The sequence below is a fragment of the Heloderma suspectum genome, chromosome 14, assembly GCF_057233095.1.
Source record: "Heloderma suspectum isolate Gila_16-S chromosome 14, 16-S_ref, whole genome shotgun sequence".
NCBI classification, from domain to species: domain Eukaryota; kingdom Metazoa; phylum Chordata; class Lepidosauria; order Squamata; family Helodermatidae; genus Heloderma; species Heloderma suspectum.
The window spans coordinates 8,077,339-8,096,553 of record NC_139471.1 but is presented as its reverse complement, the minus strand read 5'-3'; the positions used below and the strand labels follow the sequence as shown (position 1 = coordinate 8,096,553).

The window sequence follows — 19,215 nt, the reverse complement described above, 5'->3', positions numbered from 1 at the left end:
TTGGCATGGGAATTGATAATGGTGTCAGCTATGTTGCAAGAGAGGCACAAATATTTTTACTGTGTTTTCAGAAGGGGAAGTAGATTGAACCTTGGCCTTTTTGCCCTGAATCTGGTGGCTTCTTCAGCAGCCTGAGAATCTCAGCAGGTTTATAGTTCAAAATGGTAGCTGTTGTCCAAAATTGGTGATCCACAGAACCTCTGGGGACTCCTCCATCCCTGCTCCCAAACCCAACAGGGATGTAATGGGCAAATGCTACGAAGAGGTGTTTTTTTTTTTTTCCTGGAGGTAATAGTGATTATTTGTATGATGAGTTTTCAGGTCAGTGCCACAGCACAAGGCAAGCCAGAATCCAGATCTGAAGTATGGCAACTGCTAACTTTGGTCAGATGCACTGCAAGCCATGCTACAGCTTGCTTGCAGATCATTACATACCTCTGTTAGAAATCTGTGCTACACCACTTTTGTATGGCTTGAATTTAGTGGACCTTGATTTTAGAGGAGTCCCTTTTAAGTCCAGTACATACTAAAATTCAGAGAATCTCCATCAGTGCACTGCCCACCCATAATGTGCTCATGGGCAAGGTGGTACTGTAAATCTCATACATTTGCTATATATCTCTAGGCAGCTAGAGGTATGTTTCTTTTCAGATGTAGGGTAGCTGTGACCTACAGAATAATGAACAAGCCTTTTTATTTCAAAGACATTGTCTCCATGCTTTGGGTTAAATGTTAAAATAGGTCAGTAGAGTAGCAGTAGCAAGGCTGTCTTTTTCTTTTTCTTCTTCTTTTTACTGTTGCTAAGTACTTATAGTCCAGCTCTCACAGCCATACATCCCAGTAGTAATGTATGGCTGTGAGAGCTGGACTGTAAGGAAGGCTGAGCGCCAAAGAATTGATGCTTTCGAACTGTGGTGCTGGAGAAGACTTACGAGTCCCCTAGACTGCAAGGAGGTCAAATCAGTCAATCTTAAAGGAAATCAACCCTGACTGCTCATTGGAAGGACAGATACTGAAGCTGAAGCTCAAATATTTTGGCCACCTAATGCGAAGAGAAAAATCACTGGAAAAGACCCTGATGCTGGGAAAGACTGAAGGCAAAAGGAGAAGGGGACGGCAGAGGATGAGATGGCTAGATAGCATCACCGATGCAATGAATATGAACTTGAGCACGCTCCGGGAGAGAGCGGAGGACAGGAAGGCCTGGCGTGCTATGGTCCATGGGGTCACGAAGAGTCGGATACAACTGAACAACAAGTACTTTTTGGTTTACTTTGTCAGACACCTGACAAGCCAAGGAAAAATGGCAGCAGAGGCTAGTAGTGAGAATGTGTTTTGTGCTTAGTGGCTATCTTTTGACAACTGCTGCTTGGCAGCACTGCACATTTGGTTTGCTCACTCCCTTGTCTAACAACTAATTCTCTCTATGGAGAGGACTTGAGAGTTCCTCTTCCTGCAGGGAGACTCCTTCAGAGTGAGGCAGGCAAAGGTTTTGGTCTCAGACAGACTTGGTTGCTGGGCTCAAGCACAACTGAAAGCTACACCCTCCAGAATGTAGGCTGCTGCTCAGTGGTGAATGAAAGTTCTTCCGTTTGTACTCAGAAGCATGTCCTCACCTTTTGAGAACCGAGCCAAGAAATCTTAAAGAAGTACTGACCAGGAGCCTGAATAGTGCTCCTGCATTGAGCAGGGGGTTGGACTCGATGGTCTTATAGGCCCCTTCCAACCCTACTATTCGATAATTCTAAGTATGGCATGGCTTACAAGCCAGCTGTATGTTGTGAATGCTCTGCCCCCCACCCCCCTGTCTCTTGTGTCTGCCAGAGAACTTGGGGAGTATGTGTGTCATAACATATATAGTGAGATTTGAAGCGGGCAGAAGAAGTAGGGTGAGTCTCCCTTTAACATATCGACTCTGGAGGGGAGAGGGGGTGTTTCGTGTGTTGAGTAGGTACCCTCACAAAAGCTGGCAAATGGATATGGGGAGGCCACGTCATGGTCCTGAAGCAGGTTACACTTCCCAAATCCTGAACATTGCAGTAGTTGGACAACAAGGCAGTGGTGCGAGGAGAGAACTGGATTCTTTTACTGTCCAAAACAATACACTGAACATGTTTGTTGAACAGATCAGCATTAAAGCTTTCTTTTTACCTACAGCTAATTTCCCTGATCTAAGAAGGAAAAAAATAAAGAGGAAGAGGACTAGATTTTCTCACCCAGAAACGTTACTTGATCATGTTTGCTGTTTGAGTGGGCAAATGCAGTTCACTTTCCCCATTTCACTCCTCAAAATATTTTTTGTTTCTTAGGTGAGAGAAACTTGTTGGAGTAAAAACATTTTGATGTTTTCACTTTCAGCAAGTTGCCTTCACCTAAGAAACAATGAGAGTATTGCTCTCCTCCATCAGAGTATATTTAAAATGTGTTTGTTATATAACAAGTTATATTTAACGACATTTAGTCCAGAAAGTCAATAAAAACATTGTGGACTAAAGAGACATAGCATGTTAGATTATCGACTCTTCTTTTGAATCTCACTTACCGCATTGAACAAATTCCTTTATCTTTAGAACAGATGCATGTTTTTTGTTACAGTTTTGAAAGAGAGCATTGCCACAGATTCCTCCTCTACCTTAGAATGAATTTATGTCAATAACGAATACATTTGTATGTATGTTGATTAAGAACAGATGACGTGCTGGGGCTAAATGTGACACAAATGCTTTTTTATGGACAATGTAGTAGTGTGGCCCTATTAATGAAAGCATTAAAATGGTCCTCAGAGCTATTTCAGTTGATCCTGTTCTACAGCTACATTAATGAAATGTTCCATGAGCAATATTAGTCAGTATGTGTTTGAGGCATAATGGTGATCTTTGTTGCTCTAGTTTCTTCTTTCAAATGCAATCCCTGTTAAAATTTGGAAAAATAAAAGATTTATTGACTTACACAGTGGCTTGATGGATGGGGATAATGAATGCAAGTGCTCTTAGCAATTGATCTCTTGGAAGAAATTCAGAAGCCGAATGTTACAGGGGGTGCTAAAAATACCACATTCTGGCAAGGTTTCCATTTGTCATGTCTTAGAGATTAATGTCGTTTTCTAATGGTGGTCTGCAAAACCTGTAGAAGGCAGAGTGTTTTGGTAGTGTCCCTTTGGTAGTGTTTGCATGAGAGAAAATAAGGGGGTTACACTGGTTACATTTCTAAGATGTGGTACTATGGATAAATTGAAAATAAAACATTTTGAATTTTAGCTAGAAAATGGTGATGGGAAATATATAAAAGTAGAAGAGGGTTTGGGTGTGTTGTGTGTGTGTGTGTGTGTGTGTGTGTGAGAGAGAGAGGGGTGGGGTGGGGTGGGGTGGGGTGGGGGGGGTGAACAGACTATTTTACCAGACCAGTAGTTAGGAGAATAGTATTGTCTCATGTGATTTAAGGTAACAACATGATACATTTTTAAACTATGTATCAATTTTCCTAAATTGGCCTGGGCTTGTATATACACTTTCACTTATTTTCTCTCTTGTACAGATCTTGTTTAGAGTTAAGGAAGCCTTTGCTACTGTTCATCTTGGCACATAGAATTGCATCTAATACATTAAAAAAGTGATATGTCTATGTTGCTGCATTTAACGTAATGTATATGCACAAGGATGCTTCATCCTATTCCACTATTATCCATGTAGATTGCTATGTGAGAGAGCATGGTTTAAGTTTATTTTTACAGGAGAGGGAATATATTTCTATAGGGATTCATCCTACAATATTTAGCACCTTTATAAGGAATTAATATTTATCCATTAGATGAAATCTGCAGCCAAACTAGTAAAGCAGGGATTGACATACCCTACACAGAAAACTCTTTCTAGATAAGATTGCAACCAGTAGGATCATTTTTAGAACTGTGACAATCCCTGCACCTCCCCACCTCCCCCCACTAGCCTGGATGTGTTAAAAAGTTACTGATTTAAAAATCTTATGGTGAGGGTGTAAATTAAACAATCAGAAGGAATGATGTACATTTGTTAATTGCATGATACTAGAGATGTAGATGAGTGGCTGTCTAGCACATTATACATTTCCAGCTTGGCCCTTAGAGCCAAGGAAGTTTTCCATAACTGAATAAAGCGAAATACAGCTTTGTATATATTCAGATCCAGATCCAAGAGTGGGAGGTAGGCTTCTCTAAAGGCACAGTCCTATGCATGTTTAGACAGAAAAAAGCCCTAAACTCCCAGCGTTCCCAGCCAGCATTGCCAGGGAAGATGGGCCCCAAAGGCAGGAAGTTTTCTTAAGATTTGGAAACTTTGTTGTGCTAAAGTCTGCGGTATTTGACTGAATTTCCCATCAGATCCTTTAGAGCAAATTACTGTCCTCTGAAACTATCTACACATAAAATGTATGCCCTTACTTATGCAGAAGATACAGTGCTATCATTTCAAACTAGGTTTGGGTTAAAATGAGCACTGGGTGGCTTTGCTGATTATTGTAAGGAAAGCAAGCTAACTGTTAATTATGACAAATCAAAAGTAGTGGTTTTCTCCAGAACACAAGTAAAATATACTATTTTATACTATTGAACAAGTATATGTGTATCTGTTCCCATAAATTAGTGAAACGGGTGACTGTTAAGAGACCAGAAGGGGGATAACTTTTCCTCTTGTTGGACTCTTTCTTTATATGGGTTCCACAGGAAAAGAGTTTCTGATAGGCTGCCACCAGTCAAGATGAACTTCCTGACACACCCTAGTCTGTCCAGTTGCTTGGGGAGTTTCTGAGCCCTATTGACAAGGACCCCTCCCTTTAGCCCAGACCTAGGAAAAAAGAAAAAGAATGGTGCTTTGGACTTTCCTTCCCAAAGTCCAGACACAGAGAACTTCCCAAAACTCTTAAAAATCTTGGAACACCAGCAGTAGCTTTGTAACCATGTGGTCTCTCACGCAAGGAAGAGTTCAGTGAGAAATCTCTTTTAGAACAACACCGCTAAATATCCAAATATAAAAAGAAGTTTGGGGTGGGGAGAGAGAAACAAGAGGAAAAAACCAGGGAAGGCGACAAACATACACATACACAGAATTCCAAATAAAACTAAAAAAAAATAAAAATCAGTCTAACCTATCTACTCACATTACCTACTTCAGTAGTCTTGGGGCCAATGTACATGACCAATTTAATGCCGTGGTAGAGCACATTGGGGTTGGTTGCGACAGATGACGCTGTTGTCAAACCACTGTCATCCCACAGCATCTGTCCCCAAAATGCTCATTTTCAGAAGGTCCTTTTACTCTGATGTTTTTCTTAAATGCGGCTCCAGAGAGGTTTCGCAGCAGTGTGCTCTGACCCCCACATTAAATCCTGGGCATGCCTCTGTGACCTGGCTGTGACCTGCAAGTGACCTGATCAAGGGGTGGGGCTACCCCTCCCTCCCATGCCCTCTTTTCCCCCATTTGCAGTAGGGCTGCTTTCAGAATAAGTGAAAAAGCCTTACTGCTTTTTCCCATTCATAATAGCAGTAGCGCTGTTTCATTCATTCAATAGTGGAGTAGCCTGTTTATATGTAGTGCACAATAAAGAATACCCAGAGCTGAAGGAGAAAGGACAGCCAGTAGCAGGAGCCTACAGCTGTGGTATTTCACATTCCTGTTACTGCAATACACCTACAACTTTGCAGTGGAGTGATATACCCACAACTAAAGAATACCCAGAAAGGAGGGAGAGAGGGCAGCCAGTACAGCAAGGGAGCATGGACAGGGCTGGTAACAAACCTCCCCAATCACGAAATCGCACTGGGTTGCCCCTTCAGAGTAACACAGCAGTTTGCTTTTTCCATTCACAAATAGCAGCCGCTGATTCATTCATGTATCCCATTCAGAACAGTCCCCTGTGTGTATGATTTTCCTGTGTGTTTGTGGGGAGGAGGAGGAGGCTTAGTTTGGGTCGGGGAAGCAGAGGCGGCAGCAGCAATAGCCACCGCTGCTGACTCCAGAGCACTAGCAGAGGGAGGCAACCCTTTCCCTCCATGCAGGACCTAGACGCCTCCTGTCTGCCCACCCATCGGTCTCTCCCTGGGCTTCAATATTGCTGGTTCACAGTTGGTGGATGCGAGGGAGAGAGGTGTAGGGTAAACTATCCGACAGTACTCATCTCTTCTGTTAAACTTCCCTGAGCAGTGGAATATAATGAGAGGGGAAGAAGCAAGCCTCTCTCATTGTCTGAGCAGCATCTATGGGGTTGATGACCTTGTTCTACGAGTGGGACTCCGCCCATCCAGTCACAAAGTAAGGTGGATTAAAGTGCAGTTTGAACTGTGAAAAATGGGTTTTACGGTAGTGTTTACTCCACATTTTTGCTTCGTGTGCCTGGGATGGACCAAAAGTGTTTTCATGAGCATCCAGATAATACCAGAAGCACTTCTTATTCCGTTTCCATGTAGACTCCCCCTTGGATCCTAGAGCATATGACAAGTTTATTGCAGAGAGGATGGTTTGTGAGAGGGAGGGAGAGTATCTGGCTCCCAGTTGAATGGTGTATAGGAAGCTCTAGCAGGACTGAAAAGATCTTTTTATGGAGATATCTGCTCAGTAAAAGCCACCCCCTTTGCAGAGACTGATGGTTGGTCCAGTAATGAGATAGCCTCATTTCCGATGTCTGTGATCTAGCCAGCAAATCAGAAAATTACCTGGTGGTTGGACCCACCTTCTTTGGTGGCTGAAACCAATCAGCCTATTCAAGAAAAGGGATTAGGGTTCTGTTTGCATTTTGGAGGACAAAGAAATGAGATAAGGCTAGATAAAACTATTCAGGTTGCCAGCAGGGTGCCAACTGATCAGGGGACACTGCTGATCTGTATTAGAAGTAGGGGCTTGTCACAGTGATCCATAGGAAAAGAGCCAAACCTAGCTATAAAACCGTGTGTGTGTGTGTGTGCATGTGAAGAGTTGGCAGAGTTGTCCAAATCTACAAGGCCAAAGTAATTGCCAACTCCCAGTGAAGTTCCAGCGTGTATCACGGGATTCCATTCATCCATAGAAACATTTCAGGCTTTCTTCACATGGAGCTTTTATCCTGCAATTGAAATTGCTCCATCACAGAAGTTTGCAGGCTCTTTACATGACACCATGACCCTCCAGGGCGTCTCCTGCACTAAATGCCCTTTGTTCCATTTTTAAATAGATCGCAGATAATGAGCTATCAAATTACCCCATTGTGTTCTGCTTGCTGTTTCCTCCATGAAAAGAATAAAAGCAGCAAGAAGAGGAACGAGATCAATGAAAGATAATGGAAGCCTCAGATACGGGGAGAAGGGGGGGGGGGAGGAAGCAAGTGAAAAAGGGAGTCATCGTGATCCTGCATTTAAAACGGAAGCAGAAAGCCCCGTTTTAAATGCAGGATTTTAGGCTGGTGTAGAGATCTCTTTGAGAGCAATTTTAGGCTCCTCAAAATGTATTGCAGCGGAGAGCTTGAACCTTGAAGTAGAATTGGGCTCCTTGGAGAGTCTGGCTTGGCACTACACCTTATGCTTCTAGGTCCAATTACACTCTAGTTATTCTGCTAACTGTTTTGTCTATTTAACTCTTTGAATTCATTTGTTTCCTCTTGGAAAAAGGCTCTCTCAGAAAATCTCCCTGGGAATTTCCCGTTCAGTTACTAAAGCTGGATATGGACAGTGCCAAAATGCTAATTTAGCAAAGGATCCAGGATGTAGATAGAGTCTGATAGTTTCATCTCAGTGTGTTTATTCACCTTTGGCTTATGCTTAGAGTTGATTTTTTTTTTTTTTTTGCAATCTTAAAGCCTGGGGGGGTGGGGGGATGTGTGTGTTTTTCCCTGCCCCTAGAAAAAGCAGAAATTTGGAGCGAAATGGAAAAATATGCTTTATATATTATATTTTTAGTGTTCTTTACAGATCTAAAGTCACTTTATTACTTTAGGAACCTAGAATGTATTATCTATAATTTGGTTTGCTCATAAAATTACCATTACACTTTAAAAAATATTGAAAGGCATACTCAGTAAATTTGTAATTACTGTTTAAATAAACAATACTTTTAAATATAATATACCAAACATGATAATTTTATGAACAAACCAAGTTATACATAATAATTTTAGGTTCCTATTTTATGTCTGACCAGAGGGAACTTCAGCAAGTAGTCTCTGAAACATCTGAATTATCCTAGAAGCCAGAGGAAGCAGGAAGATCTGGAGGCAGAGGAAAAGTGGTGTACAGCATCTGCTCATATTTCTGAGAAACTGGCTGGGGTGGAGTTTAGGGAAATTTGGTCTGAAGGCAAAGCTGTGGAGAGCTTATTTAGCTGGGGTAGTCTCTCGTACCTTCTAGAAACTGTAACCAAGCCTATTTAATTTAAGGGTGCAATCCTGTAGCTGCTAGACAGCGTCTAGATGGCCATAGCATTTTTCAGTTCCTGGGAACCAAGCTTGGAGCCAGTGCTCCGAGCTCAGTTCCCAGAAATCTGACTCCCCTCCCTCGGCACCTCACAGGAGGCACAATTTGTTCCCAGCTCCGCTCTCGGAAGACCAGCGCAGAGTGGCCAAAAAGAGGGCATTCTTGGGGGTGGGGCAGGGCGGGGACTGTGGAAGCATAGTTATGACGATTTTTATGCGCTGACCGCCCCCCCCCCCCATTCCAGGGCACCCTGGTTAGACAGCCAAAATCAGCTGTCTAGCCATAAATGCAGGATGACTGGAACACAGAAGAGAAGATTACCTCCATGCTCCACCCACCCTGTATTGGATAGTCAGCTGCCTCCAAGTTTGGAGGCGGCCAACTATCCCCATGGGATTGCACCCTAAGAGCCTTTAATCAATCTCAACCTATTATTTGAAGAATGACATTTTATTCCCTTTTGTAAATATTTTTCCTTAATAAACACCTTGATTTTAGTTAATTTTGAAAGGTTGTCTCTCATGGTGGTGTCAATCCCATGCGTATGCCTTAGGAACCAGGCTATGTTTCTTTTAGGCATAGAGAGTTTATTTTGGTGGCAGCAGTTAAAGGTTCTATAGCTGAGGCAGCATTTCCTAACAGTGAAGTCTAATTAGGAACTTTATTAAAATTGTGGCAGTGAGTTCCATAAACCCAATACTCAAGAGGAAGAGGAAGAGGAGAAGGAGAAGAAAAAGAAACAACATAGGTGGGATAACCCACACGTTGTTCTGTCACATGTGGTGGCAGTGGCAGGATAACCTACAGTGTTTTTCTCACATGTAGGTTTTAGAGCTGCATTGACTACTAAAACATTTAATCAGAAGAAGCTCTGAACTCTATAGAACAAAATCTAAACTGTGAAGAATGCACATTCTCTTCACATATTATGATATAGTGACTCTAATCACATGTTGGGAAACTGAACATGATTTGGAGCATCTCTAAATATCTATCCATAAATTATATATTAGATCAGTAATCTTAATAAGGAATGGAAGAAATAGCTATGCTGGGAATCTTACAGAGCAGATTTAAAACGCCATTTTTACATCTATAGTCTTCCTCTAAAAGTCTTCCTATTACCTAGTATTTAGAGATCATTTGGTGGGAGTAAAGGCTGGATAGCAATATATGAACACCTTGTCTTAAGCATTTTATTCATTATTCTAAAAGAAAATATTTCATAATCCAAAACTATTTAATTTTTCCACAAAAAAAAAAGGTTCTTAGAAAAAGCTGGGGAGAAACTGTGTTTCCCCTGAATTTTTCAGCTTTTGCTGAAAAAGGCCTTCACATTTCTACTCATACAGTTTGCAGCAAGAACTCACTACTCATTTCCCTATTCTGAAAAGTGTTATTAACATGTAGTCACTTACAAGATGGAATTGAAATAGCCTTATTTTGATATAATTGTACTCAAAAATTTTTAAAAAATGATATATCTTTCAGTTTAGCATTTTGCTATAGTCATGTTCTTGGACCCAAAGAACCATGAGTGGAAGGAGAAAATATATTACTTTCCATGAACTTATTCATGGTTGTGCTTCCGATAGACAGAGGGCTCCAAGTTCAGAGCCCTCTTCCTATCCTTTGCCCTGCCAGCAAGAGTCAGGCAGGGCAAGAGGAGGACAGAGGCGATTTCGCCTCCATTCCTCCGTTTCAAATACAAAAAGCAGCTAGATGGGCCTCTAAGCCTGTCTGGTTGACTTACCATTTAGTGGCTCGAGAGGGGGCTTGTGAGGCCACAGGATACTGTGTATCCTGGCTTCTCCCCTCCCATCAGCATGCTCCCTTTTCTCCCTCTGTCTACAGTTGTGGAGGAAGACATCCACAGCATCTTATGGTGCCCCAGACATTACTAATAAAGAGCCATAATAAATTAGTATTAGTAATAAATACTAATAAATAGCCACCCATTGTGCAATGTGTTGGACCTTTCTAACATAATGCTTTCCATTAGACCTTGCCATGATCTAAATAGTTTAGACCATGGTTTTCAGAAATAGTATTGCTATAATAGCTCAGCTGCAAAAAAAAAGCTGAATTTTGCAGTTATGCAAAATGGCAAGTATTGTATTGCTTATCTTGCATAAGTCTGCAATGTCTACTACATTGCAATATTCTAATTCTGCTAGTCAAAGGGAGAAGCAAGGAGTTCTGCAAGGCACTTGGAACAGCTCATCCTCTATTTTCTGAGATTTCAGCAGCATTATCTACCCACTTTCAAGCATAGTTTGCCAGGCATAAGGGCTAGCAACTTATTCTTTAAAAGAAAATGAAAGCTGAGATTATCAGGAAGCTGGATTTTGCACCCAGTATCACATTCTGTGTTTTTCTCAGTTGCTGACAAATCACAGCATCTATACGGTCCTGCATCTTGATGGCCTTTTTGCTGAACAACAGCAGCTGTGTTCATATGTTCTGTTTTGGAATAAGACTATTTGGTAACCAGTTTGACCAAAATATACAACTGTAATCCTAACTTCAGAAAATAATTTGTTCAGTCCAAAAATCATGTCTCTTGAATTATGACACCGCAGAGGCTGCTCATATATTCTTATAGTGAGGTTTGTGAGAATATTCTTCTCCAACAGTGGTGTCTGCTGTCTGAGGCATCTGGCTGCTTGCTTGCAAATTCTTCCTAGTTTTTGTTACAAGACACTCTTTCCTGGTCCTTGAAAAATGGTATCCATTATGCTTTAATTTCTCTTGGGATTTGTAAAGAGGTTAAAACTGACCATGACATAGTTGATGAAATTCTGCCCAAATTGTAAATGTTTCTGTTAAATTTATGGTGTATTAAATATGCCATAAAAGGGTAAAACCCTCTATATTTCTCATTGAAATCTGAGACGGTCTTATATATAGCCATATTTGTCCCAGTTATAGAAATAAATGTTGAACTTGCAGTTCGTGTTTTCCATTTAGCATAGTAACAGTGATGTGTAGAATGACTGCACTGGATTTTTAAATACTATCAAAATGTGTTTTGCAATTGATTTTTTTTTAAAAAAACAAAACACTGTTTTTGTTATTATTTACTGCTTTTGCATCTTGCCTTGCTTCCATGATGGAACTTAAGGCAGCATATTTAGGGATTCCCGGATGGTCCCCCATCCTGGTGCTGTCCAGACACAGAACTTTAGAGGCTATATTTAGTGACTTTTTATCTGAATCTCTCATATGCTGCTCCCTTGGACCCAGAGTGGGTTACAATTTAAAAATATACATCATAAGAATTTATGAGGACTTTTATTTTCTCAAAGACCGAGTCTCTGCATTTGGACATAATGCTAAACCATAGTTTAGCACCACATGAATGATCTTTTGGCTCACATGCTCCCCTGCCTTCTCTTTATCCATCTTTCATTTCCATTTTCAAATAACCACAATTACTCTTTTCATGTGAACTGAGAACTGTGATTAGTGTTTGCTGTAGTTTAGGGAAACAAGCCAGGATAATTAACCACAAGTTGAAGTTGGCTTGCTTCCCTTGACAATAGATAACACTAACCAGAATTTGTCCCGATTCAGACATAACAAGTACATCTGGTTAATTAAAAATGTAAGAAAAGGCTTCCAGTCTCCTTATGGCTGTGACGGAGTAGGGAAGACTGCAGAATTCCGTAGATTTGTGCATGTAACACTAAATCGTAGTCTTATGTGGAAAATGGCAGTGTGTGGTGACAGCTATGGGAAAAGCTCAGCTCATGTCGAGAAAGTCACCTGAACAATGCTATGTGCATGCCTCTGCCATGTGCAGAATTCATTATGAATTTGCTATCTTGTGCCTACCTGGTGACATGCTAATGACATGTGGCAGGGATACAGCAAATTCAAAATTATTGTTCTTTGTGGTTCCCATGTGCTAAGGGCTTGTGAGAATAGTGACCAAGATATTTAGGCCTTGTCAGTCTGTCCTAAAATCCCTCACATTGAGCAGAGACATGTCTGTAGCTGCATGGAGGAGGTAATGTGTGAGTTGATGGGACCATACGGCTTTGCAGTAGCAATTTGTGCTAGCAGATGCTTATGCCTTCCATGCTTATGCAGATTGCTCCCAGGAAGTTACGTTGTTTCATCTTCTCACGTGTCATTTCTTCAATGTGGCTGTGGCAATGAGACTGCTCTGTGTAGGAGACTTTACAGTGTAAGAAACAGGCCTTCTGAAATCTTGTGCTCTTTCACGTTTATATTGTATACATCTTTGATTCTATGAGAGAGCGAATGCCATGCCAGTAGGCTTACCAAGAGTACATGCATTATATTAAAGGATAGCTATGGGAAGATAAGGTGCAATAAATTCCACACACAGAAAATTAATGACAGATTGCCACAGAGTGTTCTTGATTTCATCTATTAAAACTAGTCTTTTTATCTGTCTTTTAAAAATAAATCTTGCTGCCAAATCCATTGTCCCTCATGCTCCCAAACAGCCCTTAGGTTCGTAAATCCTGTTGTAGTTTCCTATGGGCCATGACAAAGCTATGTTCTTCTATAGTTATAGTTTCCCCATAGCCTGTTAAATAACATAACTATTGACTTTTACTTAATAATGATTTTAGTACTGTGTTACACATATATGACAAATAAATATGAGAGATTTTGAACTGCTCTTTCTCTGATAAATTATTCTAAAGGCTAATCTAGATGCTGCATTAAATGCATAGCATGTAAGTGATCATAACCTTTTTACTTTAACATGTGAGGCCCCAATCCAAATCGGAACCACCATGTGGGAAGGGGTGTGTGTTAAACTTTCCCACCCAGCCACTTTTTTTCTTTAAATTCTTCACACACACCCCATGTGGGGGCTTAAAATAGTAAAGAAAAAACTATCAATACCAATGGAGGTTGGTTTCTTTCTTTCTTTCTTTCTTTCTTTCTTTCTTTCTTTCTTTCTTTCTTTCTGTGGGGTGGCTTGTTAGGGGGGATCCCAATCTGGGTCAGAGCCCCAAGTGCTTACACAAAAGCAAAATAATAGGTTATAACCTTTTCTGTGGTGGCCCCCACTCTGTGGAACTTTTTCCCTAGGGAACTCCGCCATGCCCCCTCTTTAATGAGCTTCTGCTGTGCATTAAAAACATGGTTGTTCAGGCAGGCATTTGGGGTGGGTTAGGGTATTTTAGAAAATGTTTTTATTGTAGAATTTTATTGTTTTAAACTGTTTTTATTACATGCTGTACATCGCCCAGAGTGGCTGGGTGACCAACGAGATGGGCAATTAATAAATTTAATAAATAAATAACCACTTACACACTACACATTTAACACAGCACGTTGCTTAGCCCATGTAACACAATGGTCAGAGGCTGAAGAACCCAGAAAGCTGTATTTGAACACTCTAATGTTCAAATGCATTTATTTTTCACAACTCCTAATCTTAGTGCTAGTAACATGACTTTTAAGAATGCACTGATGCTCAAGTATCAGGAACTATGAATTTTCCTTCCTGCTACTGATATTAGAAAACAGTGTTTTACCTGTTTTTGTTTTTGATTCTTTAATTCCTCACAAGTTACTATACTGTTTTGCCATGTTTTAGCCCAGAGCAGAGGCTTCTGGCCAACTTATGATCCATTTGAATCAAGGAGTTCATAATGGAAAAACTGAAAACAATCATAAAATTGCTGTTTGGAGTGAGGTCATTTTTTACTACTAACCATTCCTTTAGTAATAATAAAACTGACAAAAAACTGAACCTTGTATATTTAAACATGTCTGCTTACACACACACACACACACACACAAGCACACACACACAAGCACACACACGCATACATGCAGCTGGATCCAGTTGAGTTTAGTTTCCATTGAAATAAATGGGACTTAAGTTAAAATATGACTAACATGTCCCATTAATCTCAATAGCACCTAAGTTCAGCTAACGTACGCTGGCTCCAATTCGTTATATGGACTGTTGGGACTCTTGGCTGGCCCAAGGTGACAAGGAGGAATATACTGAACAAGGAATTATAGCCAGTCATAGCTCCATGAGAAATGTATCTATATGATACATGTGTTTGCCACTTTCACACATGACCTTTGTAAGTGCACATTTCAAATATTTTAGAGCACAATCCCATGCATGTTTAGACAGAAAAAAAGTCTACAACAATACAGGGTGTTGTAGGACTTTTTTCTGTCTAAACATGCACAGGATTGTGCCCTTAGGTGTATACTAAAAATATACTTGAAGTGGCCCTCTGATACCTTTTTTCTTCCAGCTCAAATCTTGATGTGTAACCCTTCACGGGTTCACCCCCATGGAAGAAGGTAAGGTGACAGAGTTAAATGAAACATGATGCAGAGTTCTGTGTTTCTTATGCCCAACTTTTTTTAAAATGAGAAATGGCCTTGGAAGGCTTTAATCAGGAGTGGAAGTGCAGTGACAAGGAAGAGGTGCATTATCACTTCCCCTCTTTCTGTTTTTCCTTCAAAAATCTCATCCCCTGCTCCTATGAGAGAAAAGAAATGGGGACATTTTTAGCAGACAGATGGCAGGAGGGGTTACGCGTTCTCTTTCTCCGCTCTGCTGCTATTGCACTCTAGATCATGGCCTTGCAAAGCGGTTTTTTCATTTAAAAAAAAAGTCAGGGAAAGAAGGACTCCATGCCATGGCTTAGTACTAGATCATGTCACTTCTTTCTTGTATGCACATACTTCCTTAGAGATCCAATGGAATGTAGTTGCTAAAATATTGGGCTTTTATGTAAGAAACCCAGGTTAAAGTCCCCACTCAGCCATGGTGACTGTTAACTAGTTGGCTTTGAGCAAATCAGCATCTCTCCACTTAACCTACCTGACAGAGTACTTGTTAGGTTAAACTTCCACTCTGAATGTATAGGCAGAAAAGCAGAATACAAATGTACCAAAATGGATCGGATTACAAAAACTCAGTTCCTGATAAAGTGGGTGAGCTGATCCTGCTCACAAAAACTGCTCTGGATAAGATCAGTGTCTTTGGCACCAGCTTTGAATTCCAGGATTTCTTGATTGCCTTATAGGACTAAATAGACATTTCCCCATTCAAATATAGAAGTGATCATGTGAAAAACAGAGATGTGGTCTCTCATTAACCACTGGATGTTATCAGCATGGTTAGAGATTTCATCATTTTACCCTCACAACAACTCTGTGAAAAAGGTTAAGTTGAAAGTTAGTGACTGGCTCAAATTAGCTTGATGGCCAAACGGGGATTTGAACATGTTTTACCTGTGTCCTAACCCAATACTCTGGCCCTGTTACCAAACATTTTGTAAAATCCAAGAAGATCTGCTGAAGCTGCAACTCCAGTAAGGTCAGCTGCAAGTTTGCTGTGCCTTAAAACCTCAGGAACACAGGAAGCTGCCGTAGACCATTGGTTCATCTAGCCCAGTATTGTTGACACTGAGTGGCAGCAGCTCTCCAGGGTTTCAGGCAGGAGTTTTTCCGGCCCTAGCTGGAGATGTCAGGTATTGAACCTGGGTCCTCCTGAATGCCAAGCATGTGCTCTACTACTGAACTACAGGCCTTCCTCGTGTATATTGGACTTCATCATTAAATACTTCCTGAATAATGATTTTAAAAATAGGATTAAATCCAGGTGTGATCTCTAGGAGAAATGGTATTTAAACAGCCTTCAAGGTCTGTTGGAATAAACAACAGTCATTAGTTAAAACTCACCATATGGAGGGGAAATAACTAGTTGAAAAGCTGCTAAAAGGTGAATGCATGTAGACAGTTGGTTTCTGGTTTTGGTTTCACTTTTGCCTACTTACTTTGCTTGCTTTAGTTTTAAGAAGAAAATGCCTGTTAGTATTAATTGAAGGTTCTGCTTAAAGCTTGCAGTTGTCTTCTGTCTCAAGTGTTGTTAAAGCTCTGTACTCTTCAACAGACTAATTTCCAATGAGCTTTTCCAAAGTCCAAGTCCAACACTATCCACTATATCACTCTGGCTTTGTATGTAAGGATATCAATTTGAAATGGAGACAAGATACCATAGCTGAGTGATGTAGCTTCTGCCCTGAAAGGCAGCCAATAAATATTTCAAATAAAATTTAAATTAATAAATAGTGGTAGAGCATGTATTTTGCATGCATAAGATCATTGCTTTAATCTCCAGCATTTCCAATAAAAAGGATAATCAGATAGCAGATGATGTGAAAAATTTCTGTCTGAGATATTGAACAACTCTCACAAAACCCAAAACAGCCCATGTTGTCTAATCCTCACATAAGCCACCCTCACTGGGTTCGCATGACACGATAAGCCTTAGCAAATCCCACCATGGCTTGAATGTTCAAAATGGCTGCTGGCATGCGCCACCAACTTAAATAGGCCACAGCGGACTGCGGTGATTCTGCGAACCAGCCCAAATAATCTGAGTTGGTATGTAGCAGCTTCCTATGTTCTGAATTGCCAGCCATATTCTGAGACAGAACATCTAAATTTCATGTATTGTAGTATGAACACACAAAAGATAACTAGAAAAGGAGTTGATATTTTTGTCAAGGAATATTGATAGATGGTGTTCTTTCATATCCTAAGTGGTTTTACAGCAGAATGCAAAATGGGCAGTCAAGTTGTTCAGTAGTCTGCAGCACCATTTGCTCATGCCGTTCTTCTAATGCTGCCTTTGGTGGTTCCATGCCTATCAAGTGGGCACAAAATGGATCTACTGACAGACAAGGGAGACAAGGATTCCGCAGGTACACAGAAAAATATCCCTTTAGCAATTTAAAAAGGAAAAAGAGAAGCCCCTAAACTGTTGAGTACTGAGCATTTTCTCTAGGAGACATAAAATGTTGAGGATACCAGTTGTTAGGGGGGAAATAGAAAAGCAAGGTGGAATGGGATGAAATTGGCCTAATCAAGCCCCTAGCAGCTTCTGTTTTTCTGGAGGGCATCATTAGGGTCCATACCCCCACCCCTCCATAACACTATAAGCTTTTAAGGGCTCTGACCACTTTGAAGGCAAATGAGCAAGAAGTTACATCTAGCCCCAGAGCAGTCTTTCACTGTTGTAATATGTGGGATTTCACTGTTGTAATATGTGGGATTTCTCAAAATTTTCTCAATTTTCCCTCCCCACCCCCCATTCCTCATGGGGCACCAGCTTGTTATTGTAATTAGGCATTTACCTGTCTCTGAAGGCTTGAGACCTCATCATGATTTCGGCACAACAATGAAATTCACAATTTGTTTTATCTTATTCAAGATACTTAGGTATATCAAGAAATCTACTTACCTGATGGCTTGTCAGTGGAAGTTGGAATGCTGGTAACTGGTGGCATGGTTGGGAGAGTTGGTGGTAGAACCTTTAAATTCTGGTCACTCTGAATCTCATTGGTAGATATTTGATTAATGATACGATTGTAAGTGGGAGGCTGGTAGACTCGGTTAGGAGGCTGTGGAGGTTGGAGGATGGGTTTAATGGATGATGTTCTTTGGCAGTGCTCTTCCAGCTGTCCAATAATTATAGACTGGTTATTTGCAATAGATACCAAATGTTGGTACTTGTGTTCCAGGTCTTTATATTTGTTTGCAAGCTGCAACATGTCGGCAGTTTGATTCAGTATCTTATTTTCCAATTGGGAAAGTTCTAAAGCATTGTCCCTTTTTCGGATGATTTCGTGCAGCAGCTGCATGTACAATTGCGTGACCCGTGAATTCATGTTGCGGCTCTCTTTTCGTAAGAGCTTCACTTCATTAACAATTCCTCCATCTACTTCTACCAGCTGCTGAAGGGTTTCTATTTGCCTCTTTTGCTTTAGTAGTTCATTGTTCAGCAGCTCTAGTTCCTGCTTATTTACTCTGTTTTCAAGTACAAGGTCAGGTTCTTTTGAATTAACACAAATGGCACCTGTCACTTTCTGCTGAGGTACAATGAAGGTATAGGTGCACTTGTCTTGTGTGTCACTGGAGCGCTTATACCTGTTTGAGTAAATGAATTCTTGCTCCTCTCCCTCATCGCTGCCTTCAAAATCTTGGTTCTTACTGGCGTGGACTCCAACAACAACCATTAAAAACAAGCAAACTGCTGCCTTCATGGTCTTTTAATTTTTGGACTGTTTTGTATGAATGTATTGATCTGTTTTAAACATAAAATAAGTACAAAATAGTAAATACCTGTAATAAGTCAGAGCATGCAAAAAGCAGTCATGTCTTCTAGATAGTAAATGTGCTTTAAAAATGGTAACGAACCCTTAGAAAATGTTGTGTAAAGTTGAAAAGTGTAAAGTAGAAAAGTGTAAAGTTGTTGTTTTAAATCACATTAACGATTGGGAGAATTTGACCAGTGGGTAAATTTTTTAGCCGAGGAGAAAGCAGTTTTCAGATGTTTTCAGTTTCTTACTGAATCTCCTAAAGTTGCAGAATCAATTGTTTTAACTAAGAAAAAAATGAGATGGCTGATGGCCATTCATACAATTTTCCCTGGATGTTGCATTTGCATTTTTTGGGTTGGCCTATGCTGGCTTTTTAGATGTTTTACTTTGTGCAGAGCCCATCATCTGATGACACTATCTGAGAAGTCAGCACAGAGTTGACTTTTTCACATATCATTGCAACTGCTTGAAAATATTTATTTATGACATTTATATCCTGCCCTATATCATTAGGATCTCAGGGTGGCATACAGATAAAATCAATTTAGACAGTATAAAACAATAAATAATTTTAACAGCGAAAAACATATTAAACCATTAAGCAAGCTAATACCAATTTAAAATCTAAAACAGTTAAAACAGTGTGCTACTTTAGGGAATGCATTTAGCCCTCAA

The 19,215-nt window shown here is 40.4% G+C and overlaps 2 protein-coding genes across 5 annotated transcripts in view; one reads left to right on the top strand and one right to left on the bottom strand.

The window, feature by feature from the left end:
• RALGPS1 (Ral GEF with PH domain and SH3 binding motif 1) overlaps positions 1 to 19,215 on the top strand; it is a 310,289-nt gene that overhangs the window by 126,480 nt on the left and 164,594 nt on the right. The gene's annotated exons all lie outside the window — the stretch shown is intronic.
• ANGPTL2 (angiopoietin like 2) overlaps positions 1 to 19,215 on the bottom strand; it is a 44,340-nt gene that overhangs the window by 9,182 nt on the left and 15,943 nt on the right. For both annotated transcript variants that reach the window (XM_084821514.1, XM_084821515.1), the window contains exon 2: positions 17,682 to 18,524. In XM_084821514.1, the coding sequence (XP_084677640.1) occupies positions 17,682 to 18,483 (802 nt within the window). In that variant the 5' untranslated portion in view covers positions 18,484 to 18,524. The remainder of the gene's footprint in view (positions 1 to 17,681; positions 18,525 to 19,215) is intronic.